The sequence below is a fragment of the Crinia signifera genome, chromosome 5 (assembly GCF_055691185.1).
Source record: "Crinia signifera chromosome 5, ASM5569118v1, whole genome shotgun sequence".
Lineage (NCBI taxonomy): Eukaryota > Metazoa > Chordata > Amphibia > Anura > Myobatrachidae > Crinia > Crinia signifera.
Window position 1 is genome coordinate 5706704 of NC_139221.1, and position 27954 is coordinate 5734657.

The 27954-nt window shown below is 51.3% G+C and overlaps 1 protein-coding gene across 2 annotated transcripts in view; it reads left to right on the plus strand.

The window, feature by feature from the left end:
- Positions 1 to 27954, plus strand: part of KIF9 (kinesin family member 9) — a 97836-nt gene that overhangs the window by 45014 nt on the left and 24868 nt on the right. For both annotated transcript variants that reach the window (XM_083186554.1, XM_083186553.1), the window contains exons 8-14: positions 5350 to 5494; positions 14159 to 14223; positions 17930 to 18007; positions 18699 to 18767; positions 21046 to 21150; positions 24552 to 24607; positions 26924 to 27014. In XM_083186554.1, coding sequence (XP_083042680.1) covers positions 5350 to 5494; positions 14159 to 14223; positions 17930 to 18007; positions 18699 to 18767; positions 21046 to 21150; positions 24552 to 24607; positions 26924 to 27014 — 609 coding nt within the window. The remainder of the gene's footprint in view (positions 1 to 5349; positions 5495 to 14158; positions 14224 to 17929; positions 18008 to 18698; positions 18768 to 21045; positions 21151 to 24551; positions 24608 to 26923; positions 27015 to 27954) is intronic.

A 27954-nucleotide genomic window follows, 5' to 3' on the forward strand; every position in this document is an offset into this window, starting at 1 on the left:
TGTAATGTGTGGTGGATTGGGGCACTGTCCTGTTACCTTCTGTCACACTCTATGTCTCTATGTAATGTGTGGTGTGTAGTGGATTGGGGCACTGTCCTGTTACATGCAGTCACACTCTATGTCTGTATGTAATGTGTGGTGGATTGGGGCACTGTCCTGTTACCTGCTGTCACACTGTATGTCTCTATGTAATGTGTGGCGTGTGGTGGATTGGGGCACTGTCCTGTTATCTGCTGTCACACTCTATTTAATGTGTGGCGTGTGGTGGATTGGGGCACTGTCCTGTTACCTGCTGTCACACTCTATGTCTCTATGTAATGTGTGTATTGGGGCACTGTCCTGTTACCTGCTGTCACACTCTGTCTATATAATGTGTGGTGTGTGATGGATTGGGGCACTGTCCTATTACCTGCTGTCACACTCTGTCTATGTAATGTGTGGTGGATTGGGGCACTGTCCTGTTACCTGCTGTCACACTCTATGTCTGTATGTAATGTGTAGTGTGTGGTGGATTGGGGCACTGTCCTGTTACATGCAGTCACACTCTATGTCTGTATGTAATGTGTGGTGGATTGGGGCACTGTCCTGTTACCTGCTGTCACACTGTATGTCTCTATGTAATGTGTGGCGTGTGGTGGATTGGGGCACTGTCCTGTTACCTGCTGTCACACTCTATGTCTCTATGTAATGTGTGGTGGATTGGGGCACTGTCCTGTTAGCTGCTGTCACACTCTGTCTATGTAATGTGTGGCGTGTGGTGGATTGGGGCACTGTCCTGTTACCTGCTGTCACAGTCTATGTCTCTATGTAATGTGTGGTGTGTGGTGTATTGGGGCACTGTCCTGTTACCTGCTGTCACACTCTATGTCTCTATGTAATGTGTGGTGTGTGGTGGATTGGGGCACTGTCCTGTTACCTGCTGTCACACTCTATGTCTCTATGTAATGTGTGGTGGATTGGGGCACTGTCCTGTTAGCTGCTGTCACACTCTGTCTATGTAATGTGTGGCGTGTGGTGGATTGGGGCACTGTCCTGTTACCTGCTGTCACAGTCTATGTCTCTATGTAATGTGTGGTGTGTGGTGGATTGGGGCACTGTCCTGTTACCTGCTGTCACACTCTATGTCTGTATGTAATGTGTGTATTGGGGCACTGTCCTGTTACATGCAGTCACACTCTATGTCTGTATGTAATGTGTGGTGGATTGGGGCACTGTCCTGTTACCTGCTGTCACACTGTATGTCTCTATGTAATGTGTGGCGTGTGGTGGATTGGGGCACTGTCCTGTTACCTGCTGTCACACTCTATGTCTCTATGTAATGTGTGGTGGATTGGGGCACTGTCCTGTTAGCTGCTGTCACACTCTGTCTATGTAATGTGTGGCGTGTGGTGGATTGGGGCACTGTCCTGTTACCTGCTGTCACACTCTATGTCTCTATGTAATGTGTGGTGTGTGGTGGATTGGGGCACTGTCCTGTTACCTGCTGTCACACTCTATGTCTCTATGTAATGTGTGGTGTATTGGGGCACTGTCCTGTTACCTGCTGTCACAGTCTATGTCTCTATGTAATGTGTGGTGTGTGGTGGATTGGGGCACTGTCCTGTTACCTGCTGTCACACTCTATGTCTCTATGTAATGTGTGGTGTGTGGTGGATTGGGGCACTGTCCTGTTACCTGCTGTCACACTCTATGTCTCTATGTAATGTGTGGTGGATTGGGGCACTGTCCTGTTACCTGCTGTCACTCTCTATGTCTCTATGTAATGTGTGGTGGATTGGGGCACTGTCCTGTTACCTGCTGTCACACTCTATGTCTCTATGTAATGTGTGTATTGTGGCACTGTCCTGTTACCTGCTGTCACTCTCTATGTCTCTATGTAATGTGTGGTGGATTGGGGCACTGTCCTGTTACCTGCTGTCACACTCTATGTCTCTATGTAATGTGTGGTGGATTGGGGCACTGTCTTGTTACCTGCTGTCACACTCTATGTCTGTATGTAATGTGTGGTGGATTGGGGCACTGTCTTGTTACCTGCTGTCACACTCTATGTCTCTATGGGCCTTATTCTGATCTGAGCTTAGTACAAATTTGTTCTTAAAATGGGCAAAACCATGTGCACTGCAGGTGGGGCAGATGTAACATGTATAGAGAGAGTTAGGATTGTGTTAGTTATTTTGTTTCTGTGCAGGGTAAATACTGGCTGCATTATTTTTACACTGCAATTTAGATTTCAGTTTCAGCACACCCCACCCAAATATAACTCTCTCTGCACATGTTTAATCTGCCCCACCTGCAGTGCACATGGTTTTGCCCATTTTAAGAACAAATTTGTACTGAGCTCAGATCAGAATAAGGCCCTATGTAATGTGTGGTGTATTGGGGCACTGTCCTGTTACCTGCTGTCACTCTCTATGTCTCTATGTAATGTGTGGTGGATTGGGGCACTGTCCTGTTACCTGCTGTCACTCTCTATGTCTCTATGTAATGTGTGGTGGATTGGGGCACTGTCCTGTTACCTTCTGTCACACTCTATGTCTCTATGTAATGTGTGGTGTGTAGTGGATTGGGGCACTGTCCTGTTACATGCAGTCACACTCTATGTCTGTATGTAATGTGTGGTGGATTGGGGCACTGTCCTGTTACCTGCTGTCACACTGTATGTCTCTATGTAATGTGTGGCGTGTGGTGGATTGGGGCACTGTCCTGTTATCTGCTGTCACACTCTATTTAATGTGTGGCGTGTGGTGGATTGGGGCACTGTCCTGTTACCTGCTGTCACACTCTATGTCTCTATGTAATGTGTGTATTGGGGCACTGTCCTGTTACCTGCTGTCACACTCTGTCTATATAATGTGTGGTGTGTGATGGATTGGGGCACTGTCCTATTACCTGCTGTCACACTCTGTCTATGTAATGTGTGGTGGATTGGGGCACTGTCCTGTTACCTGCTGTCACACTCTATGTCTGTATGTAATGTGTAGTGTGTGGTGGATTGGGGCACTGTCCTGTTACATGCAGTCACACTCTATGTCTGTATGTAATGTGTGGTGGATTGGGGCACTGTCCTGTTACCTGCTGTCACACTGTATGTCTCTATGTAATGTGTGGCGTGTGGTGGATTGGGGCACTGTCCTGTTACCTGCTGTCACACTCTATGTCTCTATGTAATGTGTGGTGGATTGGGGCACTGTCCTGTTAGCTGCTGTCACACTCTGTCTATGTAATGTGTGGCGTGTGGTGGATTGGGGCACTGTCCTGTTACCTGCTGTCACAGTCTATGTCTCTATGTAATGTGTGGTGTGTGGTGTATTGGGGCACTGTCCTGTTACCTGCTGTCACACTCTATGTCTCTATGTAATGTGTGGTGTGTGGTGGATTGGGGCACTGTCCTGTTACCTGCTGTCACACTCTATGTCTCTATGTAATGTGTGGTGGATTGGGGCACTGTCCTGTTAGCTGCTGTCACACTCTGTCTATGTAATGTGTGGCGTGTGGTGGATTGGGGCACTGTCCTGTTACCTGCTGTCACAGTCTATGTCTCTATGTAATGTGTGGTGTGTGGTGGATTGGGGCACTGTCCTGTTACCTGCTGTCACACTCTATGTCTGTATGTAATGTGTGTATTGGGGCACTGTCCTGTTACATGCAGTCACACTCTATGTCTGTATGTAATGTGTGGTGGATTGGGGCACTGTCCTGTTACCTGCTGTCACACTGTATGTCTCTATGTAATGTGTGGCGTGTGGTGGATTGGGGCACTGTCCTGTTACCTGCTGTCACACTCTATGTCTCTATGTAATGTGTGGTGGATTGGGGCACTGTCCTGTTAGCTGCTGTCACACTCTGTCTATGTAATGTGTGGCGTGTGGTGGATTGGGGCACTGTCCTGTTACCTGCTGTCACACTCTATGTCTCTATGTAATGTGTGGTGTGTGGTGGATTGGGGCACTGTCCTGTTACCTGCTGTCACACTCTATGTCTCTATGTAATGTGTGGTGTATTGGGGCACTGTCCTGTTACCTGCTGTCACAGTCTATGTCTCTATGTAATGTGTGGTGTGTGGTGGATTGGGGCACTGTCCTGTTACCTGCTGTCACACTCTATGTCTCTATGTAATGTGTGGTGTGTGGTGGATTGGGGCACTGTCCTGTTACCTGCTGTCACACTCTATGTCTCTATGTAATGTGTGGTGGATTGGGGCACTGTCCTGTTACCTGCTGTCACACTCTGTCTCTATGTAATGTGTGGCGTGTGGTGGATTGGGGCACTGTCCTGTTACCTGCTGTCACACTCTATGTCTCTATGTAATGTGTGGCGTGTGGTGGATTGGGGCACTGTCCTGTTACCTGCTGTCACACTCTATGTCTCTATGTAATGTGTGGTGTGTGGTGGATTGGGGCACTGTCCTGGTTCCAAAAATACCGGACAAAATGAGTAGGGGTCCCCCGTATTTTAAGAACCAGCACCGGGCCCAACCATCCAGCAGGGTAATGCCACAGCCGGGGAAGGGGGGGGGGACTTTTTATACAAGTCCCCCCAGCCAAAACATCAACCCCCTGACCGGTCAGCCTGGGCAGGGGTCCTGGGGGAGTGCCCCCCCTCCAGAATTTACGTACCCAGGCGGAAGCCGGTGCCCCTGGGCGGTGGGCACAGGGCTGATATATGGTGTAAAAATACAAAAAAAAAATAGTAAAAATCTATGTATATTGCTGGAGTCCCAGCAAGCCTCCCCCACATGCAGGGACTTGGAGAACCCAGCATGCGGGACATTAACTGGTCCGCTGGAACTTGTAGTTCCACAGCAATACAAATAGTTATATAAACACACACACCAGAATAATAAAACTTTATTACATACATAGCCCACACATACTGATACTTACCCTTCTTGAGCCCATAGGTAGCGGTCATCCTTCCAGAAGAAAGCCGTAGGGGAACCTGTGGAAGGAAATTATATGTACAAGGGTCCTGCGGCATTGATCGGTCCTCTTCGTTCCAAAGTACACATCCAGGACTTGGCCTATCGGCCAATCAAAATCTGCCTAGCAGCCAAACGAGCCGCTAAGCGGCCAATAGCAGCGTTCGGGAGGAGGAGCAGCAGGATGTAAACACACATCCTGCGTCTCCTCCTGTCAGTTCGCTGGTTCGGGTTTTTGCGGTTTTTGTTTTGCCAAGTCCTGGATGCCGACTTTATAAGGTCTCTGAACAATGTGATATTTATTGTGTGATTGTAATACATGTGTATTACATATACCCTTATCCTTGTAATATACACCTGGTCTAGCGCAGTCCCCCTTCTGCTTCTGTCCTCTCCTGTTACCTGCTCCTCCTCATTCTCCTGTTCCTCAGTCTGAAGGACAAGTACTGAGAGAGGCCACCTACATAAACAAGTCATTGTCCTTCCTGGAACAAGTCATCATTGCACTGGCTGACCAGCGGGATCATGTTCCCTTCCGGCAGAGCAAACTCACCCATGCCCTCAAGGACTCGCTAGGTAAGTGGAGATCAGAGTCCCAGCTCCAGATCTGCAGTGTGGGTAACCCCAGTACTAATCCCCTCTATAACCCCTTCCACCTGCCTGTACCTGTGTCCCAGATCTGCAGTGTGGGTAACCCCGGTACTAATCCCCTCTATAACCCCCTCCACCCGCCTGTACCTGTGTCCCAGATCTGCAGTGTGGGTAACCCCGGTACTTATCCCCTCTATAACCCCTTCCACCTGCCTGTACCTGTGTCCCAGATCTGCAGTGTGGGTAACCCCGGTACTAATCCCCTCTATAACCCCTTCCACCTGCCTGTACCTGTGTCCCAGATCTGCAGTGTGGGTAACTCCAGTACTAATCCCCTCTATAACCCCTTCCACCTGCCTGTACCTGTGTCCCAGATCTGCAGTGTGGGTAACCCCGGTACTAATCCCCTCTATAACCCCTTCCACCCGCCTGTACCTGTGTCCCAGATCTGCAGTGTGGGTAACCCCAGTACTAATCTACTGTATAACCCCTTCCACCTGCTTGTACCTGTGTCCCAGATCTGCAGTGTGGGTAACCCCGGTACTAATCCCCTGTATAACCCCTTCCACCTGCCTGTACCTGTGTCCCAGATCTGCAGTGTGGGTAACCCCAGTACTAATCCCCTGTATAACCCCCTCCACCTGCCTGTACCTGTGTCCCAGATCTGCAGTGTGGGTAACCCCGGTACTAATCCCCTGTATAACCCCTTCCACCTGCCTGTACCTGTGTCCCAGATCTGCAGTGTGGGTAACCCCGGTACTAATCCCCTCTATAACCCCTTCCACCCGCCTGTACCTGTGTCCCAGATCTGCAGTGTGGGTAACCCCAGTACTAATCCCCTCTATAACCCCTTCCACCTGCCTGTACCTGTGTCCCAGATCTGCAGTGTGGGTAACCCCGGTACTAATCCCCTCTATAACCCCTTCCACCCACCTGTACCTGTGTCCCAGATCTGCAGTGTGGGTAACCCCGGTACTAATCCCCTGTATAACCCCTTCCACCTGCCTGTACCTGTGTCCCAGATCTGCAGTGTGGGTAACCCCAGTACTAATCCCCTGTATAACCCCTTCCACCTGCCTGTACCTGTGTCCCAGATCTGCAGTGTGGGTAACCCCAGTACTAATCCCCTGTATAACCCCCTCCACCCGCCTGTACCTGTGTCCCAGATCTGCAGTGTGGGTAACCCCGGTACTAATCCCCTCTATAACCCCTTCCACCTGCCTGTACCTGTGTCCCAGATCTGCAGTGTGGGTAACCCCAGTACTAATCCCCTCTATAACCCCTTCCACCTGCCTGTACCTGTGTCCCAGATCTGCAGTGTGGGGAACCCCGGTACTAATCCCCTGTATAACCCCTTCCACCCGCCTGTACCTGTGTCCCAGATCTGCAGTGTGGGTAACCCCGGTACTAATCCCCTCTATAACCCCTTCCACCTGCCTGTACCTGTGTCCCAGATCTGCAGTGTGGGTAACCCCAGTACTAATCCCCTCTATAACCCCTTCCACCTGCCTGTACCTGTGTCCCAGATCTGCAGTGTGGGTAACCCCAGTACTAATCCCCTGTATAACCCCCTCCACCTGCCTGTACCTGTGTCCCAGATCTGCAGTGTGGGTAACCCCAGTACTAATCCCCTGTATAACCCCTTCCACCTGCCTGTACCTGTGTCCCAGATCTGCAGTGTGGGTAACCCCGGTACTAATCCCCTCTATAACCCCTTCCACCTGCCTGTACCTGTGTCCCAGATCTGCAGTGTGGGTAACCCCAGTACTAATCCCCTCTATAACCCCCTCCACCCGCCTGTACCTGTGTCCCAGATCTGCAGTGTGGGTAACCCGGTACTAATCCCCTCTATAACCCCTTCCACCCGCCTGTACCTGTGTCCCAGATCTGCAGTGTGGGTAACCCCGGTACTAATCCCCTGTATAACCCCTTCCACCTGCCTGTACCTGTGTCCCAGATCTGCAGTGTGGGTAACCCCGGTACTAATCCCCTGTATAACCCCTTCCACCTGCCTGTACCTGTGTCCCAGATCTGCAGTGTGGGTAACCCCAGTACTAATCCCCTGTATAACCCCTTCCACCTGCCTGTACCTGTGTCCCAGATCTGCAGTGTGGGTAACCCCACTAGGAATCCCCTCTATAACCCCTTCCACCTGCCTGTACCTGTGTCCCAGATCTGCAGTGTGGGTAACCCCAGTACTAATCCCCTCTATAACCCCTTCCACCTGCCTGTACCTGTGTCCCAGATCTGCAGTGTGGGTAACCCCGGTACTAATCCCCTCTATAACCCCTTCCACCTGCCTGTACCTGTGTCCCAGATCTGCAGTGTGGGTAACCCCGGTACTAATCCCCTGTATAACCCCTTCCACCTGCCTGTACCTGTGTCCCAGATCTGCAGTGTGGGTAACCCCAGTACTAATCCCCTGTATAACCCCTTCCACCTGCCTGTACCTGTGTCCCAGATCTGCAGTGTGGGTAACCCCAGTACTAATCCCCTGTATAACCCCTTCCACCTGCCTGTACCTGTGTCCCAGATCTGCAGTGTGGGTAACCCCAGTACTAATCCCCTGTATAACCCCTTCCACCTGCCTGTACCTGTGTCCCAGATCTGCAGTGTGGGTAACCCCGGTACTAATCCCCTCTATAACCCCTTCCACCTGCCTGTACCTGTGTCCCAGATCTGCAGTGTGGGTAACCCCAGTACTAATCCCCTCTATAACCCCTTCCACCTGCCTGTACCTGTGTCCCAGATCTGCAGTGTGGGTAACCCCAGTACTAATCCCCTGTATAACCCCTTCCACCCGCCTGTACCTGTGTCCCAGATCTGCAGTGTGGGTAACCCCGGTACTAATCCCCTCTATAACCCCTTCCACCTGCCTGTACCCGTGTCCCAGATCTGCAGTGTGGGTAACCCCGGTACTAATCCCCTCTATAACCCCTTCCACCTGCCTGTACCCGTGTCCCAGATCTGCAGTGTGGGTAACCCCGGTACTAATCCCCTCTATAACCCCTTCCACCCGCCTGTACCTGTGTCCCAGATCTGCAGTGTGGGTAACCCCAGTACTAATCCCCTCTATAACCCCTTCCACCTGCCTGTACCTGTGTCCCAGATCTGCAGTGTGGGTAACCCCGGTACTAATCCCCTCTATAACCCCTTCCACCTGCCTGTACCTGTGTCCCAGATCTGCAGTGTGGGTAACCCCAGTACTAATCCCCTCTATAACCCCTTCCACCTGCCTGTACCTGTGTCCCAGATCTGCAGTGTGGGTAACCCCAGTACTAATCCCCTCTATAACCCCTTCCACCTGCCTGTACCTGTGTCCCAGATCTGCAGTGTGGGTAACCCCAGTACTAATCCCCTCTATAACCCCTTCCACCTGCCTGTACCTGTGTCCCAGATCTGCAGTGTGGGTAACCCCAGTACTAATCCCTTCTATAACCCCTTCCACCTGCCTGTACCTGTGTCCCAGATCTGCAGTGTGGGTAACCCCGGTACTAATCCCCTCTATAACCCCTTCCACCTGCCTGTACCTGTGTCCCAGATCTGCAGTGTGGGTAACCCCAGTACTAATCCCCTCTATAACCCCTTCCACCTGCCTGTACCCGTGTCCCAGATCTGCAGTGTGGGTAACCCCGGTACTAATCCCCTGTATAACCCCTTCCACCTGCCTGTACCTGTGTCCCAGATCTGCAGTGTGGGTAACCCCAGTACTAATCCCCTGTATAACCCCTTCCACCTGCCTGTACCTGTGTCCCAGATCTGCAGTGTGGGTAACCCCAGTACTAATCCCCTGTATAACCCCTTCCACCTGCCTGTACCTGTGTCCCAGATCTGCAGTGTGGGTAACCCCGGTACTAATCCCCTGTATAACCCCTTCCACCTGCCTGTACCTGTGTCCCAGATCTGCAGTGTGGGTAACCCCGGTACTAATCCCTTCTATAACCCCTTCCACCTGCCTGTACCTGTCCCCCAGATCTGCAGTGTGGGTAACCCCGGTACTAATCCCTTCTATAACCCCTTCCACCTGCCTGTACCTGTGTCCCAGATCTGCAGTGTGGGTAACCCCGGTACTAATCCCCTCTATAACCCCTTCCACCTGCCTGTACCTGTGTCCCAGATCTGCAGTGTGGGTAACCCCGGTACTAATCCCCTCTATAACCCCTTCCACCTGCCTGTACCCGTGTCCCAGATCTGCAGTGTGGGTAACCCCGGTACTAATCCCCTCTATAACCCCTTCCACCTGCCTCTACCTGTGTCCCAGATCTGCAGTGTGGGTAACCCCGGTACTAATCCCCTCTATAACCCCTTCCACCTGCCTGTACCTGTGTCCCAGATCTGCAGTGTGGGTAACCCCAGTACTAATCCCCTCTATAACCCCTTCCACCCGCCTGTACCTGTGTCCCAGATCTGCAGTGTGGGTAACCCCGGTACTAATCCCCTCTATAACCCCTTCCACCTGCCTCTACCTGTGTCCCAGATCTGCAGTGTGGGTAACCCCGGTACTAATCCCCTCTATAACCCCTTCCACCCGCCTGTACCTGTGTCCCAGATCTGCAGTGTGGGTAACCCCAGTACTAATCCCCTGTATAACCCCTTCCACCTGCCTGTACCCGTGTCCCAGATCTGCAGTGTGGGTAACCCCGGTACTAATCCCCTCTATAACCCCTTCCACCTGCCTGTACCCGTGTCCCAGATCTGCAGTGTGGGTAACCCCGGTACTAATCCCCTCTATAACCCCTTCCACCCGCCTGTACCTGTGTCCCAGATCTGCAGTGTGGGTAACCCCGGTACTAATCCCCTCTATAACCCCTTCCACCTGCTTGTACCTGTGTCCCAGATCTGCAGTGTGGGTAACCCCGGTACTAATCCCCTGTATAACCCCTTCCACCTGCCTGTACCTGTGTCCCAGATCTGCAGTGTGGGTAACCCCAGTACTAATCCCCTCTATAACCCCTTCCACCTGCCTGTACCTGTGTCCCAGATCTGCAGTGTGGGTAACCCCAGTACTAATCCCCTGTATAACCCCTTCCACCTGCCTGTACCTGTGTCCCAGATCTGCAGTGTGGATAACCCCGGTACTAATCCCCTCTATAACCCCTTCCACCCGCCTGTACCTGTGTCCCAGATCTGCAGTGTGGGTAACCCCAGTACTAATCCCCTGTATAACCCCTTCCACCTGCCTGTACCTGTGTCCCAGATCTGCAGTGTGGGTAACCCCGGTACTAATCCCCTCTATAACCCCTTCCACCTGCCTGTACCTGTGTCCCAGATCTGCAGTGTGGGTAACCCCAGTACTAATCCCCTCTATAACCCCTTCCACCTGCCTGTACCTGTGTCCCAGATCTGCAGTGTGGGTAACCCCAGTACTAATCCCCTCTATAACCCCTTCCACCTGCCTGTACCTGTGTCCCAGATCTGCAGTGTGGGGAACCCCGGTACTAATCCCCTGTATAACCCCTTCCACCCGCCTGTACCTGTGTCCCAGATCTGCAGTGTGGGTAACCCCAGTACTAATCCCCTCTATAACCCCCTCCACCTGCCTGTACCTGTGTCCCAGATCTGCAGTGTGGGTAACCCCGGTACTAATCCCCTGTATAACCCCTTCCACCTGCCTGTACCTGTGTCCCAGATCTGCAGTGTGGGTAACCCCAGTACTAATCCCCTGTATAACCCCTTCCACCTGCCTGTACCTGTGTCCCAGATCTGCAGTGTGGGTAACCCCAGTACTAATCCCCTGTATAACCCCTTCCACCTGCCTGTACCTGTGTCCCAGATCTGCAGTGTGGGTAACCCCAGTACTAATCCCCTCTATAACCCCTTCCACCCGCCTGTACCTGTGTCCCAGATCTGCAGTGTGGGTAACCCCGGTACTAATCCCCTGTATAACCCCTTCCACCTGCCTGTACCTGTGTCCCAGATCTGCAGTGTGGGGAACCCCGGTACTAATCCCCTGTATAACCCCTTCCACCCGCCTGTACCTGTGTCCCAGATCTGCAGTGTGGGTAACCCCAGTACTAATCCCCTCTATAACCCCCTCCACCTGCCTGTACCTGTGTCCCAGATCTGCAGTGTGGGTAACCCCGGTACTAATCCCCTGTATAACCCCTTCCACCTGCCTGTACCTGTGTCCCAGATCTGCAGTGTGGGTAACCCCAGTACTAATCCCCTGTATAACCCCTTCCACCTGCCTGTACCTGTGTCCCAGATCTGCAGTGTGGGTAACCCCAGTACTAATCCCCTGTATAACCCCTTCCACCTGCCTGTACCTGTGTCCCAGATCTGCAGTGTGGGTAACCCCAGTACTAATCCCCTCTATAACCCCTTCCACCTGCCTGTACCTGTGTCTCAGATCTGCAGTGTGGGTAACCCCGGTACTAATCCCCTGTATAACCCCTTCCACCCGCCTGTACCTGTGTCCCAGATCTGCAGTGTGGGTAACCCCAGTACTAATCCCCTCTATAACCCCTTCCACCTGCCTGTACCTGTGTCTCAGATCTGCAGTGTGGGTAACCCCGGTACTAATCCCCTGTATAACCCCTTCCACCTGCCTGTACCTGTGTCCCAGATCTGCAGTGTGGGTAACCCCGGTACTAATCCCCTCTATAACCCCTTCCACCCGCCTGTACCTGTGTCCCAGATCTGCAGTGTGGGTAACCCCAGTACTAATCCCCTCTATAACCCCTTCCACCTGCCTGTACCTGTGTCCCAGATCTGCAGTGTGGGTAACCCCGGTACTAATCCCCTCTATAACCCCTTCCACCCACCTGTACCTGTGTCCCAGATCTGCAGTGTGGGTAACCCCGGTACTAATCCCCTGTATAACCCCTTCCACCTGCCTGTACCTGTGTCCCAGATCTGCAGTGTGGGTAACCCCAGTACTAATCCCCTGTATAACCCCTTCCACCTGCCTGTACCTGTGTCCCAGATCTGCAGTGTGGGTAACCCCAGTACTAATCCCCTGTATAACCCCCTCCACCCGCCTGTACCTGTGTCCCAGATCTGCAGTGTGGGTAACCCCGGTACTAATCCCCTCTATAACCCCTTCCACCTGCCTGTACCTGTGTCCCAGATCTGCAGTGTGGGTAACCCCAGTACTAATCCCCTCTATAACCCCTTCCACCTGCCTGTACCTGTGTCCCAGATCTGCAGTGTGGGGAACCCCGGTACTAATCCCCTGTATAACCCCTTCCACCCGCCTGTACCTGTGTCCCAGATCTGCAGTGTGGGTAACCCCGGTACTAATCCCCTCTATAACCCCTTCCACCTGCCTGTACCTGTGTCCCAGATCTGCAGTGTGGGTAACCCCAGTACTAATCCCCTGTATAACCCCCTCCACCTGCCTGTACCTGTGTCCCAGATCTGCAGTGTGGGTAACCCCGGTACTAATCCCCTCTATAACCCCTTCCACCTGCCTGTACCTGTGTCCCAGATCTGCAGTGTGGGTAACCCCAGTACTAATCCCCTCTATAACCCCCTCCACCCGCCTGTACCTGTGTCCCAGATCTGCAGTGTGGGTAACCCGGTACTAATCCCCTCTATAACCCCTTCCACCCGCCTGTACCTGTGTCCCAGATCTGCAGTGTGGGTAACCCCGGTACTAATCCCCTGTATAACCCCTTCCACCTGCCTGTACCTGTCCCCCAGATCTGCAGTGTGGGTAACCCCGGTACTAATCCCCTGTATAACCCCTTCCACCTGCCTGTACCTGTGTCCCAGATCTGCAGTGTGGGTAACCCCAGTACTAATCCCCTGTATAACCCCTTCCACCTGCCTGTACCAGTGTCCCAGATCTGCAGTGTGGGTAACCCCGGTACTAATCCCCTCTATAACCCCTTCCACCTGCCTGTACCTGTGTCCCAGATCTGCAGTGTGGGTAACCCCAGTACTAATCCCCTCTATAACCCCCTCCACCTGCCTGTACCTGTGTCCCAGATCTGCAGTGTGGGTAACCCCAGTACTAATCCCCTGTATAACCCCTTCCACCTGCCTGTACCTGTGTCCCAGATCTGCAGTGTGGGTAACCCCAGTACTAATCCCCTCTATAACCCCTTCCACCTGCCTGTACCTGTGTCCCAGATCTGCAGTGTGGGTAACCCCAGTACTAATCCCCTCTATAACCCCCTCCACCTGCCTGTACCTGTGTCCCAGATCTGCAGTGTGGGTAACCCCGGTACTAATCCCCTGTATAACCCCTTCCACCTGCCTGTACCTGTGTCCCAGATCTGCAGTGTGGGTAACCCCAGTACTAATCCCCTCTATAACCCCTTCCACCTGCCTGAGTACTACCAGCGTCGTTTGCAAGTCCCACCTCCCCTTTCACGGCGGGTTCGCCAGCATGGCAGCGAATGGATATTTAAGGTAAACATCCATTTGCAGCCCATAGGGAAACATCCACATCATTCGATGCTCGCCTCATGCACATTTAAAAAACATTGCGCTTGCATGCAAATTTGCAGGCAAGCGTGAGAACCAGAATATCCCCCATATTCCGTTCCTTCGCGCGGGGCAGATGTTTGTTGTATGCTCATTTCTGTGCATGCGCTGGGTGCGTGCGGCCACGGCAAACAATCTAGTGACACAGGCCCGCACTGCTAGCGCCAAGTCTGTGCCAGCTATTGCCATGCTCAGTAATATGTTTCTGATCTATAGGAGGGAACTGCCACACTGTTCTTGTGGCAAACGTGTACGGCGAGGCGGCGCAGATCGATGAGACCGTGAGTAACTTGGGGCAGCCCTCATCTCTGTACATTGTATATTATACTGACCTGGGCACAATGCTGGGCAGCTGGCATCAAAAGATGGAGAACATTATGTAGTATTTCCCATTGTGCCTCACCAATACTTCATGTTGGCGTTACCTTCAGATAGGATTCTTTGCTGTAAGAGCAGTGGGATGCTCCCCCCACAGATAGGACTCTTTGCTGTAAGAGCAGTGGGATGCTCCCCCCCCCCCCCCCACAGATAGGATTCTTTGCTGTAAGAGCAGTGGGATGCTCCCCCACATATAGGATTCTTTGCTTTAAGAGCAGTGGGATGCTCCCCCCACAGATAGGATTCTTTGCTGTAAGAGCAGTGGGATGCTCCCCCACATATAGGATTCTTTGCTCTAAGAGCAGTGGGATGCTCCCCCACAGATAGGACTCTTTGCTTTAAGAGCAGTGGGATGCTCCCCCACAGATAGGATTCTTTGCTGTAAGAGCAGTGGGATGCTTCCCCACAAATAGGATTCTTTGCTTTAAGAGCAGTGGGATGCTCACCCCACAGATAGGATTCTTTGCTGCAAGAGCAGTGGGATGCTCACCCCACAGATAGGATTCTTTGCTGTAAGAGCAGTGGGATGCTCCCCCACAAATAGGATTCTTTGCTGTAAGAGCAGAGGGATGCTCCGCCCCCATATAGGATTCCTTGCTGTAAGAGCAGTGGGATGCTCCCCCCCCCCCCCCCCCACAGATAGGATGCTCTGCTGTAAGAGCAGTGGGATGCTCCCCCACAGATAGGATTCTTTGCTGTAAGAGTTCTGGGATGCTCCCCCCACAGATAGGACTCTCTGCTGTAAGAGCAGTGGGATGCTCCCCCCAGATAGGATTCTTTGCTTTAAGAGCAGTGGGATGCTCACCCCACAGATAGGATTCTTTGCTGCAAGAGCAGTGGAATGCTCCCCCACAAATAGGATTCTTTGCTGTAAGAGCAGAGGGATGCTCCGCCCCCATATAGGATTCCTTGCTGTAAGAGCAGTGGGATGCTCCCCCCCCCCCCACATATAGGATGCTCTGCTGTAAGAGCAGTGGGATGCTCCCCCACAGATAGGATTCTTTGCTGTAAGAGTTCTGGGATGCTCCCCCCACAGATAGGACTCTCTGCTGTAAGAGCAGTGGGATGCTCTCCCCAGATAGGATTCTTTGCTGTAAGAGCAGTGGGATGCTCCCCCCACAGATTGGATTCTTTGCTGTAAGAGCAGTGGGATGCCCCCCCCCCCCCCAGATTGGATTCTTTGCTGTAAGAGCAGTGGGATGCTCCCCCACATATAGGATTCTTTGCTGCAAGAGCAGTGGGATGCTCCCCCACATATAGGATTCTTTGCTGCAAGAGCAGTGGGATGCTCCCCCACAGATAGGACTCTTTGCTGTAAGAGCAGTGGGATGCCCCCCACAGATAGGATTCTCTGCTGTAAGAGCAGTGGGATGCTCCCCCCACAGATAGGATTCTTTGCTGTAAGAGTTCTGGGATGCTCCCCCCACAGATAGGACTCTCTGCTGTAAGAGCAGTGGGATGCTCTCCCCAGATAGGATTCTTTGCTGTAAGAGCAGTGGGATGCTCCCCCCACAGATTGGATTCTTTGCTGTAAGAGCAGTGGGATGCCCCCCCCCCCCACAGATAGGATTCTCTGCTGTAAGAGCAGTGGGATGCTCCCCCCACAGATAGGATTCTTTGCTGTAAGAGCAGTGGGATGCTCCCCCCCCCCCCCCACAGATAGGATTCTTTGCTGAAAGAGCAGTGGGATTCTCCCCCCCCCCCACACACAGATAGGATGCTTTGCTGTAAGAGCAGTGGGATGCTCCCCCACAGATAGGATTCTTTGCTGTAAGAGTTCTGGGATGCTCCCCCCACAGATAGGACTCTCTGCTGTAAGAGCAGTGGGATGCTCCCCCCACAGATAGGATTCTTTGCTGTAAGAGCAGTGGGATGCCCCCCCCTCCCCCCCAGATTGGATTATTTGCTGTAAGAGCAGTGGGATGCTCCCCCACATATAGGATTATTTGCTGCATGAGCAGCGGGATGCTCCCCCACAGATAGGACTCTTTGCTGTAAGAGCAGTAGGATGCCCCCCCACAGATAGGATTCTCTTTGCTGTAAGAGCAGTGGGATGCCCCCCCCCCCCCCCAGATTGGATTATTTGCTGTAAGAGCAGTGGGATGCTCCCCCACATATAGGATTATTTGCTGCATGAGCAGCGGGATGCTCCCCCACAGATAGGACTCTTTGCTGTAAAAGCAGTGGGATGCCCCCCCACAGATAGGATTCTCTGCTGTAAGAGCAGTGGGATGCTCCCCCCACAGATTGGATTCTTTGCTGTAAGAGCAGTGGGATGCTCCCCCCCCCCCCCCACAGATAGGATTCTTTGCTGTAAGAGCAGTGGGATGCTCCCCCACAGATAGGATTCCTTGCTGTAAGAGCAGTGGGATGCTCCCCCACAGATTGGATTCTTTGCTGTAAGAGCAGTGGGATGCTCCCCCACAGATATGATTCTTTGCTTTGAGAGCAGTGGGATGCTCACCCCCCAAATATAGGATTCTTTGCTGTGAGAGCAGTGGGATGCTCCCTCCACAGATAGGCATCTTTGCTGTAAAAGCAGAGGGATGCTCCCCCCACAGATAGGATTCTTTGCTGTAAGAGCAGTGGGATGCTCACCCCCCCAAAGATAGGATTCCTTGCTGTAAGAGCAGTGGGAGGCTCCCCCCCACAGATAGGATTCTTTGCTGTAAGAGCAGTGGGATGCTCCCCCCACAGATAGGATTCTTTGCTGTAAGAGCAGTGGGATGCTCCCTCCACAGATATGATTCTTTGCTTAGAGAGCAGTGGGATGCTCACCCCCCAAATATAGGATTCTTTGCTGTAAGAGCAGTGGGATGCACCCCCCCAAAGATAGGATTCTTTGCTGTGAGAGCAGTGGGATGCTCCCCCCACAGGTAGGATTCTTTACTGTAAGAGCAGTGGGATGCTTCCCCCCACAGATAGGATTCTTTGCTGTAAGAGCAGTGGGATGCTCCCCCCACAGATAGGATCCTTTGCTGTAAGAGCAGTGGGATGCTCACCCCCCCCAAAGATAGGATTATTTGCTGTGAGAGCAGTGGGATGCTCCCCCCACAGGTAGGATTATTTACTGTAAGAGCAGTGGGATGCTCACCCCCACAGATAGGATTCTTTGCTGTAAGAGCAGTGGGATGCTTCCCCCCCCCCCCCCCCCCCCACAGATAGGATTCTTTGCTGTAAGAGCAGTGGGATGCTAACCCCCCCCCCCCCCCCCCACAGATAGGATTCTTTGCTGTGAGAGCAGTGGGACGCTCCCCCCACAGGTAGGATTCTTTGCTGTAAGAGCAGTGGGATGCTCCCCTCACAGGTAGGATTCTTTGCTGTGAGAGCAGTGGGATGCTCACCCCCCACAGATAGGATTCTTTGCTGTAAGAGCAGTGGGATGCTCCCCCACAGATAGGATTCTTTGCTGTGAGAGCAGTGGGATGCTCCCCCACAGATAGGATTCTTTTAAGATCAAATTTAACTCTCTCTGCACCTTTTTTTTTTGTGGGGGGGGGGGGGGGGGGGTTGTCACTGCAGTTTTATAGCTTATCTCTTGTTATTATAACTCGTTTACAACAATTACTAAGCAAAATGTGTTTGTTTTTTTATCTTGTTTTTTATCAGCTGTCAACGCTGCGATTTGCCAGCAGGATGAAATGTATTCCGGCCGCGTCGGCGGTCATTGAACGCTACGACCCTGTGGTAAGCTGGCTGTAGGTGCCGAGCTCTGGGGAATATATACATGTAGCACTGCTGGCAGTTGTGTGCCACCTCTGTCCGGCCAGTAATGTCTCATACATCCCTACTGGCTGGGCCACAGCTGCTGTATTACCAGAGGATTTCCACGCCTCGCTAGATGGACAGGAGAGCTATGGAGGAGATAAGGGGGAGGGGGGATACAGCTGCGTCATACAGAATAACAAAAACAACGCTCCACTTCGCCCTACAGTGACACCTCTGAATAAGGCCCAAAGTGACTATGGGGAAGAGAAAGACAACAATGGTTCTTTCTGTAATAAATGGTGATCTCTGGAAGATCAGTCATTGGACCATCGTAGAACAACATTTACCTCTACTGATTTACATTAAACAAAACCTAATTGGATATCTGCATAAATCAGGCTGGGGGGTCTCTGAGACTCTCCCAGTGGTCCCCAATAATGCAGTGCACGGATATAGACCACATTGGGGACATTCATGAGGGATCCGCAGCGCTCTACATAGGGACAATGTATCATCAGTAAGGACAGAAGTATACATCTATAGTTCCCTGGAGACCACGTAGGAGAGGAGCTTGTCATCAGAGCTTACATTCTGGAGGATTCCGTTATATGTAAGATGCCCCAGCAGGGCAGTAACTATCAGAGATCCTGATTCTCTTCTCCTCCCACAGCGGATGTGTAAGAATCTGCAGCGAGAGATTGATCACTTGAGGCGCGAACTGACCCTCCGGGACTCCCTGGTAAGGTCACCTACAGACACTCTGCAAACATTACTGATAAAAATGGCAATAAATGAAGAGATTATTTGCATCATTTTGGCTAAAAGTATGGTCTAAACCCCCCCCCCCCCCCCCGGCCATGTAACCCCCACCATTGGGAAGTCCAAAGGGTTAGGGCTTTGGACATTTATATAGTAGGTCAGTTATGGGGAGAGTTTGGGGGCGTGGAGACCCCTGACTTGGGTTGGCCGGGCTGCTTCACAAAGTAATACTTATTATAGCACTTTACACTTCCCACACTTAGTATTATCTCTCCCCTGTAACAGTCCTGACACATAGAAGCTAGCATCCAACACTCTCTAGTGGGCTGCCTTGGGGTATATTGGTTGGGCTGCTTTTGTGTGGTTTGGTTGGGCTGGCTTGGGGTGATGTGAATAGGCTGCCCTGTGGTGGTTTAGTTGGGGTGGCTTGGCATGGTTTGGTTGGGCAGCCTTAGGGTGGTTTGCTTAGGCTGGCTTGGGGTGATGTGGTTAGGCTGCCCTGGGGTGGTTTGGTTGGGCTAGCGGATCAGGGTGATGTGGTGTAGATGGGCTGCCTATGGGTGGTTTGGTTGGGATGGCATGGGGTGATATGGTTTGGTTGGGCTGGCTTGGGGTGGTTTGGTTAGGCTGGCATGGTATAATATGGTTTGGTTGAGCTGTCTTGAGATGGTTTGGTCGGGCTGGCATGGGGTGATGTGATAAGGCTGCCCTGGGGTGGTTTGGTTGGGCTGGTTTAGATAGGCTGCCTACGGGTGGTTTGGTTGGGCTGGCATGGTATGATATGGTTTGGTTGAGCTGTCTTGGGATGGTTTGGTCGGGCTGGCATGGGGAGATGTGGTTTGATTGGGGTGAAGTGGTTTGGTTTGTCTGGCTAGGGGTTGTTTGGGCAGCATTGGAGGTGGTTTGGATGGGCTGGCTCGGGGTGGTTTGGTTTGGGCAGCCTTGGTGGTGGTTTTGTTTGGCTGTCTCGGGGTGGTTTGGGCAGCATTGGAGGTGGTTTGGATGGCCTGGCTCGGGTTGGTTTGGGCAGCATTGGTGGTGGTTTGGCTGGCATGGGGTGGTTTGGTTTGGGCAGCCTTGGTGGTGATTTGGCTGGGCTGGCTCGGGTGGTTTCCTTTGGGCAGCCTTGGAGGTGGTTTTGCTGGGCTGGCTTGGCATGGTTTGGTTGGGGTGACATGGTTTGTTGGGCTGGCTTGGCTTGGGGATTTTTGGTTGGGATGGCATGGGGTGATATGGTTTGGCTGGGCTGGCTCGGGGTGGTTTGTTTGGGCTGCCTTGGGGTGTTTTGGTTGGGCTGCCTTGGGGTGTTCCACACCTTTTAGAATGTTACCTAGTTTAGAACTAGGGACTCAAGGGTAATTATGCCACTATATAAAGCATTGGTGAGACCTCACCTAGAGTACGGAGTGCAGTTCTGGGCCCCACACTATAAAAAGGACATCATAGAATTAGAAAAAGTCCAAAGGCGAGCAACAAAGCTTATTAGGGGAATGGAGAATTTAAGCTACGGGAGAGATTAAGCAATTTGGGACTATTTACATTAGAAAAGAGACGTTTAAGGAGGGACGTGCTCAACATGTACAAGTATATCAAGGGCCAATATAAGGAACTGTCACACACCCTCTTTTCTACTAGAAAGGAATCTAGGACGCGAGGGCATGAGTATAGATTAGAAGAAAAAAGATTTCATTCAGCTAGTAGAAAGAATTTCTTTACGGTCAGAACAGTCAAACTGTGGAACTCTCTTCCCAGAGAGGTGGTAACGGCTGGCTCATTAAATGCATTCAAGGCAAAGTTGGACAAACATTTACTGGAGAAAAACATCCATGGGTACAAATAAGAAATATAATTTGTCTGTAAAATACCAGAACCTACCAAATCAGCAATGGATATCTATACCAGGTTGAACTAGATGGACGCAAGTCTTTTTTCAGCCTTACCTACTATGTAACCTGATGAGGTTACCTGGATGCGGTGGGTAAGCCCATAACCGTGGCCAAAGTATGCAGAGCACCACGTGATCATTGCACATCTGATTAGTACTCTTTGGAGGCTGCACCTGTACTCTTTCTTTCTATGTGTGACACCCTGGAATATAGTCTTTATTATCCTGTTCTCTATCCATCATTAGGTGTAGTCTGGTCTGCTGCCACTCCCCTCCCTCACTACCCCACAGTTACGCTTACACTAACCCTCCCCAACAGGAAGTGACTGCTCTGTGTATGACACTTGCTCCGCCATCCTCTCTCTTGTTTCAGGCCAAACATGCGTATGTCACCTATGAACCTTTCAGCGCCAGCCAGATCACAGAGATTAACTCACAGGTCCAAAGATACCTGGATGGAACACTGGGAGAGATTGATGTGAGTACTTTGGTTGGGCTTTTTTGGGATGGTTTGGTTGTGCTGGCTTGGAATAATGTGGTTGGGCTTCCTTGAGGTGGTTTGGTTCGGCTGAGCCATGGTGGTTTGGTTGGGCTGTCTTTGGGGGCATTTAATTGGGCTGCCTTGGGGTGGTTTGGTTGTGCTTCTTTGGGGTGGTTTGGTTGGGCTGGCTTGGGCTGCTTTGGAATGGTTTGGTTGGACTGGCTTGGGGTGATGTGCTTGGGCTGCCTTGGAGTGGTATGGTTGGGGTGGTTTGGTTATGCTGGCTGGGAGTGGTTTGGTTGGGCTAGCTTGGGGTGGTATAGTTGGGGTGGTTTGGTTGAGCTGGCTGGGAGTGGTTTGGTTGAGCTGGCTTGGGGTGGTATGGTTGGGGTGGTTTGGCTAGCTCAGGGTGGTTTTGTTGGACTGCGTTGGGGGGCATTTGATTGGAGTGGTTTGGTTATGCTGGCTGGGAGTGGTTTGGTTGGGCTGGCTTGGGGTGATATGGTTGGGCTGTCTTGGAGGTGGCTTGGCTGGGCTGGCTTGGGGTGATGTGGCTGTGTGTCTGTGCTGTGTGTATATACGTGTGTGACCTGTATACATCATAGTAGCTGTGTGTCTGTGCTGTGTGTGTATATACTTGTGTGACCTGTATACATCATAGTAGCTGTGTGTCTGTGCTGTGTGTGTGTATATACGTGTGTGACCTGTATACATCATAGTAGCTGTGTGTCTGTGCTGTGTGTGTATATACGTGTGTGACCTGTACACATCATAGTAGCTGTGTGTCTGTGCTGTGTGTATATACGTGTGTGACCTGTATACATCATAGTAGCTGTGTGTCTGTGCTGTGTGTATATACGTGTGTGACCTGTATACATCATAGTAGCTGTGTGTCTGGGCTGTGTGTATATAAGTGTGTGACCTGTATACATCATAGTAGCTGTGTGTCTGTGCTGTGTGTGTATATAAGTGTGTGACCTGTATACATCATAGTAGCTGTGTGTCTGTGCTGTGTGTATATACGTGTGTGACCTGTACACATCATAGTAGCTGTGTGTCTGTGCTGTGTGTGTATACGTGTGTGACCTGTACACATCATAGTAGCTGTGTGTCTGTGCTGTGTGTATATACGTGTGTGACCTGTACACATCATAGTAGCTGTGTGTCTGTGCTGTGTGTATATACGTGTGTGACCTGTACACATCATAGTAGCTGTATGTCTGTGCTGTGTGTATATACGTGTGTGACCTGTACACATCATAGTAGCTGTGTGTCTGTGCTGTGTGTATATACGTGTGTGACCTGTACACATCATAGTAGCTGTGTGTCTGTGCTGTGTGTGTATACGTGTGTGACCTGTACACATCATAGTAGCTGTGTGTCTGTGCTGTGTATATATACAGGGTGACCTGTACACATCATAGTAGCTGTGTGTCTGTGCTGTGTGTATATACGTGTGTGACCTGTACACATCATAGTAGCTGTGTGTCTGTGCTGTGTGTGTATATACGTGTGTGACCTGTATACATCATAGTAGCTGTGTGTCTGTGCTGTGTGTATATACGTGTGTGACCTGTATACATCATAGTAGCTGTGTGTCTGGGCTGTGTGTATATAAGTGTGTGACCTGTATACATCATAGTAGCTGTGTGTCTGTGCTGTGTATATATACAGGGTGACCTGTACACATCATAGTAGCTGTGTGTCTGTGCTGTGTGTATATACGTGTGTGACCTGTACACATCATAGTAGCTGTGTGTCTGTGCTGTGTGTGTATATACACGTGTGTGACCTGTACACATCATAGTAGCTGTGTGTCTGTGCTGTGTGTATATACGTGTGTGACCTGTATACATCATAGTAGCTGTGTGTCTGTGCTGTGTGTATATACGTGTGTGACCTGTATACATCATAGTAGCTGTGTGTCTGTGCTGTGTGTATATACGTGTGTGACCTGTATACATCATAGTAGCTGTGTGTCTGTGCTGTGTGTATATACGTGTGTGACCTGTACACATCATAGTAGCTGTGTGTCTGTGCTGTGTGTGTATATACACGTGTGTGACCTGTACACATCATAGTAGCTGTGTGTCTGTGCTGTGTGTATATACGTGTGTGACCTGTATACATCATAGTAGCTGTGTGTCTGTGCTGTGTGTATATACGTGTGTGACCTGTATACATCATAGTAGCTGTGTGTCTGTGCTGTGTGTATATACGTGTGTGACCTGTATACATCATAGTAGCTGTGTGTCTGTGCTGTGTTTATATACGTGTGTCCTGTATACATCAGAGTAGCTGTGTGTCTGTGCTGTGTGTATATACGTGTGTGACCTGTATACATCATAGTAGCTGTGTGTCTGGGCTGTGTGTATATAAGTGTGTGACCTGTATACATCATAGTAGCTGTGTGTCTGTGCTGTGTGTATATACGTGTGTGACCTGTATACATCATAGTAGCTGTGTGTCTGTGCTGTGTGTATATACGTGTGTGACCTGTATACATCATAGTAGCTGTGTGTCTGTGCTGTGTGTATATACGTGTGTGACCTGTATACATCATAGTAGCTGTGTGTCTGTGCTGTGTGTATATACGTGTGTGACCTGTACACATCATAGTAGCTGTGTGTCTGTGCTGTGTGTATATACGTGTGTCCTGTATACATACGAGTAGCTGTGTGTCTGTGCTGTGTGTATATACGTGTGTGACCTGTATACATCATAGTAGCTGTGTGTCTGTGCTGTGTGTATATACGTGTGTGACCTGTATACATCATAGTAGCTGTGTATATACGTGTGTGACCTGATTACATCATAGTAGCTGTGTATATACGTGTGTGACCTGTACACATCATAGTAGCTGTGTGTCTGTGCTGTGTGTATATACGTGTGTGACCTGTACACATCATAGTAGCTGTGTGTCTGTGCTGTGTGTGTATACGTGTGTGACCTGTACACATCATAGTAGCTGTGTGTCTGTGCTGTGTATATATACAGGGTGACCTGTACACATCATAGTAGCTGTGTGTCTGTGCTGTGTGTATATACGTATGTGACCTGTATACATCATAGTAGCTGTGTGTCTGTGCTGTGTGTATATACGTGTGTGACCTGTACACATCATAGTAGCTGTGTGTCTGTGCTGTGTGTATATACGTGTGTGACCTGTACACATCATAGTAGCTGTGTGTTTGTGCTGTGTGTGTATATACGTGTGTGACCTGTACACATCATAGTAGCTGTGTGTCTGTGCTGTGTGTATATACGTGTGTGACCTGTACACATCATAGTAGCTGTGTGTCTGTGCTGTGTGTATATACGTGTGTGACCTGTACACATCATAGTAGCTGTGTGTCTGTTCTGTTTTCTTTATTGACCATTAATTTATTCTTCCCTAGATCATAAACCTCCGACAGATCCAGGAGATATTCTCCCAGTTTAAGTTTATACTGAGGTCAGTGTTTCCTGTGTGTGTCACCTGCCCATAGGATGGTACATCTCTGTGTGTCTGGTCAGCGCCACGCCCATAGGATGGTACATCTCTGTGTGTCTGGTCAGCGCCACGCCCATAGGATGGTGCATCTCTGTGTGTCTGGTCAGCGCCAGGCCATAGGATGGTACATCTCTGTGTGTCTGGTCAGCGCCACGCCCATAGGCTGGTACATCTCTGTGTGTCTGGTCAGCACCACGCCCAAAGGATGGTACATCTCTGTGTGTCTGGTCAGCGCCACGCCCATAGGATGGTACATATCTGTGTGTCTGGTCAGCGGCACGCCCATAGGATGGTGCATCTCTGTGTGTCTGGTCAGCGCCACGCCCATAGGATGGTACATCTCTGTGTGTCTGGTCAGCGCCAGGCCCATAGGATGGTGCATCTCTGTGTGTCTGGTCAGCGCCACGCCCATAGGATGGTACATCTCTGTGTGTCTGGTCAGCGCCACGCCCATAGGATGGTGCATCTCTGTGTGTCTGGTCAGCACCATGCCCATAGGATGGTGCATCTCTGTGTGTCTGGTCAGCACCATGCCCATAGGATGGTGCATCTCTGTGTGTCTGGTCAGCACCATGCCCATAGGATGGTGCATCTCTGTGTGTCTGGTCAGCGCCACGCCCATAGGCTGGTACATCTCTGTGTGTCTGGTCAGCGCCACACCCATAGGATGGTACATCTCTGTGTGTCTGGTCAGCGCCACGCCCATAGGATGGTACATCTCTGTGTGTCTGGTCAGCGCCATGCACATAGGATGGTACATCTCTGTGTGTCTGGTCAGCGCCATGCACATAGGATGGTACATCTCTCTGTGTCTGGTCAGCACCATGCCCATAGGATGGTGCATCTCTGTGTGTCTGGTCAGCACCATGCCCATAGGATGGTACATCTCTGTGTCTGGTCAGCGCCATGCACATAGGATGGTGCATCTCTGTGTGTCTGGTCAGCGCCACGCCCATAGGATGGTGCATCTCTGTGTGTCTGGTCAGCGCCACGCCCATAGGATGGTACATCTCTGTGTGTCTGGTCAGCGCCATGCCCATAGGATGGTGCATCTCTGTGTGTCTGGTCAGCGCCACGCCCATAGGATGGTGCATCTCTGTGTGTCTGGTCAGCGCCACGCCCATAGGATGGTACATCTCTGTGTGTCTGGTCAGCGCCACGCCCATAGGATGGTACATCTCTGTGTGTCTGGTCAGCGCCATGCACATAGGATGGTACATCTCTGTGTGTCTGGTCAGTGCCATGCACATAGGATGGTACATCTCTCTGTGTCTGGTCAGCACCATGCCCATAGGATGGTGCATCTCTGTGTGTCTGGTCAGCACCATGCACATAGGATGGTACATCTCTCTGTGTCTGGTCAGCGCCATGCACATAGGATGGTACATCTCTGTGTGTCTGGTCAGTGCCATGCACATAGGATGGTACATCTCTCTGTGTCTGGTCAGCACCATGCCCATAGGATGGTACATCTCTGTGTGTCTGGTCAGCACCACGCCCATAGGATGGTGCATCTCTGTGTGTCTGGTCAGCGCCACGCCCATAGGATGGTGCATCTCTGTGTGTCTGGTCAGCGCCACGCCCATAGGATGGTACATCTCTGTGTGTCTGGTCAGCGCCACGCCCATAGGATGGTGCATCTCTGTGTGTCTGGTCAGCGCCACGCCCATAGGATGGTACATCTCTGTGTGTCTGGTCAGCGCCACGCCCATAGGATGGTGCATCTCTGTGTGTCTGGTCAGCGCCACGCCCATAGGATGGTGCATCTCTGTGTGTCTGGTCAGCCATAGGATGGTGCATCTCTGTGTGTCTGGTCAGCCATAGGATGGTACATCTCTGTGTGTCTGGTCAGCCATAGGATGGTGCATCTCTGTGTCTGATCAGCCAGCACATTCTGGTACCAGGCTTCTCATTTGCTACTGTTCCCAGTCTGACCACACAGACACGGCCAGAATATGCCACCACAAGCATACAGTAGCACTTAAAATAAGTTTTAAAAAAATTGATAATTTATTTGCATGTTTATTTTTCTGCACATATGTCCTATGCTAATATTCCCATGTGACGTGGGCAGAAGGGCAGATTTATCAAGCTCGGTGAAGTGATAAAGTGTCTGGTTTTTATCACCGGCCAATCAGTTCCTACCTGTCATTTTTAAAACCAAGCCTGTAACTTCACAGGTAGGAGCTGATTGGCCGGTGATAAAAACCAGACACTTTATCACTTCACCGAGCTTAATAAATCTGCCCCTGAGTGCGTTATGTTGTCTTTCTGCAGCCGCCAGGAGCAGGAAGTGGAGGCCCGGCTGAGGCAGAAGTATACGCTGATAGATAAGAGTGACTACGCCGCCATCTCCGCCGCGCAGAAGGTACTGTGGGTGCTGTGGTCATTACTGTACGCTAGCCTCATATGTCTGCAGCTTCTGATGTAGTGTATAAGGGACAGGATGGCCGGGGTGAGAGCTGCCATATAACCAGCACTTGGATCTGACAGATCTGTACCCAGAGACGAAGCGCTCCTCATTGGGGGAGAGGGCGAGAATGCCTCCTGTGTTATCTGGGACCCAGACATTAGCAGCAGATGCTGGAAGTTGCGAGGTGCTGCCTCCATGGCTCAGACCTGTGTTATCTGGGATCCAGACATTAGCAGCAGATGCTGGAAGTTGCGAGGTGCGGCCTCCATGGCTCAGACCTGTGTTATCTGGGACCCAGACATTTACAGCAGATGCTGGAAGTTGCAAGGTGCGGCCTCCATGGCTCAGACCTGTGTTATCTGGGACCCAAACATTAGCAGCAGATGCTGTAAGTTGCGAGGTGCGGCCTCCATGGCTCAGACCTGTGGTATCTGGGACCCAGACATTAGCAGCAGATGCTGGAAGTTGCGAGGTGCTGCCTCCATGGCTCAGACCTGTGTTATCTGGGATCCAGACATTAGCAGCAGATGCTGGAAGTTGCGAGGTGCGGCCTCCATGGCTCAGACCTGTGTTATCTGGGACCCAGACATTTACAGCAGATGCTGGAAGTTGCAAGGTGCGGCCTCCATGGCTCAGACCTGTGTTATCTGGGACCCAAACATTAGCAGCAGATGCTGTAAGTTGCGAGGTGCTGCCTCCATGGCTCAGACCTGTGTTATCTGGGATCCAGACATTAGCAGCAGATACTGGAAGTTGCAAGGTGCGGCCTCCATGGCTCAGACCTGTGTTATCTGGGACCCAGACATTAGCAGCAGATGCTGGAAGGTGCGAGGTGCGGCCTCCATGGCTAAGACCTGTGTTATCTGGGATCCAGACATTAGCAGCAGATGCTGGA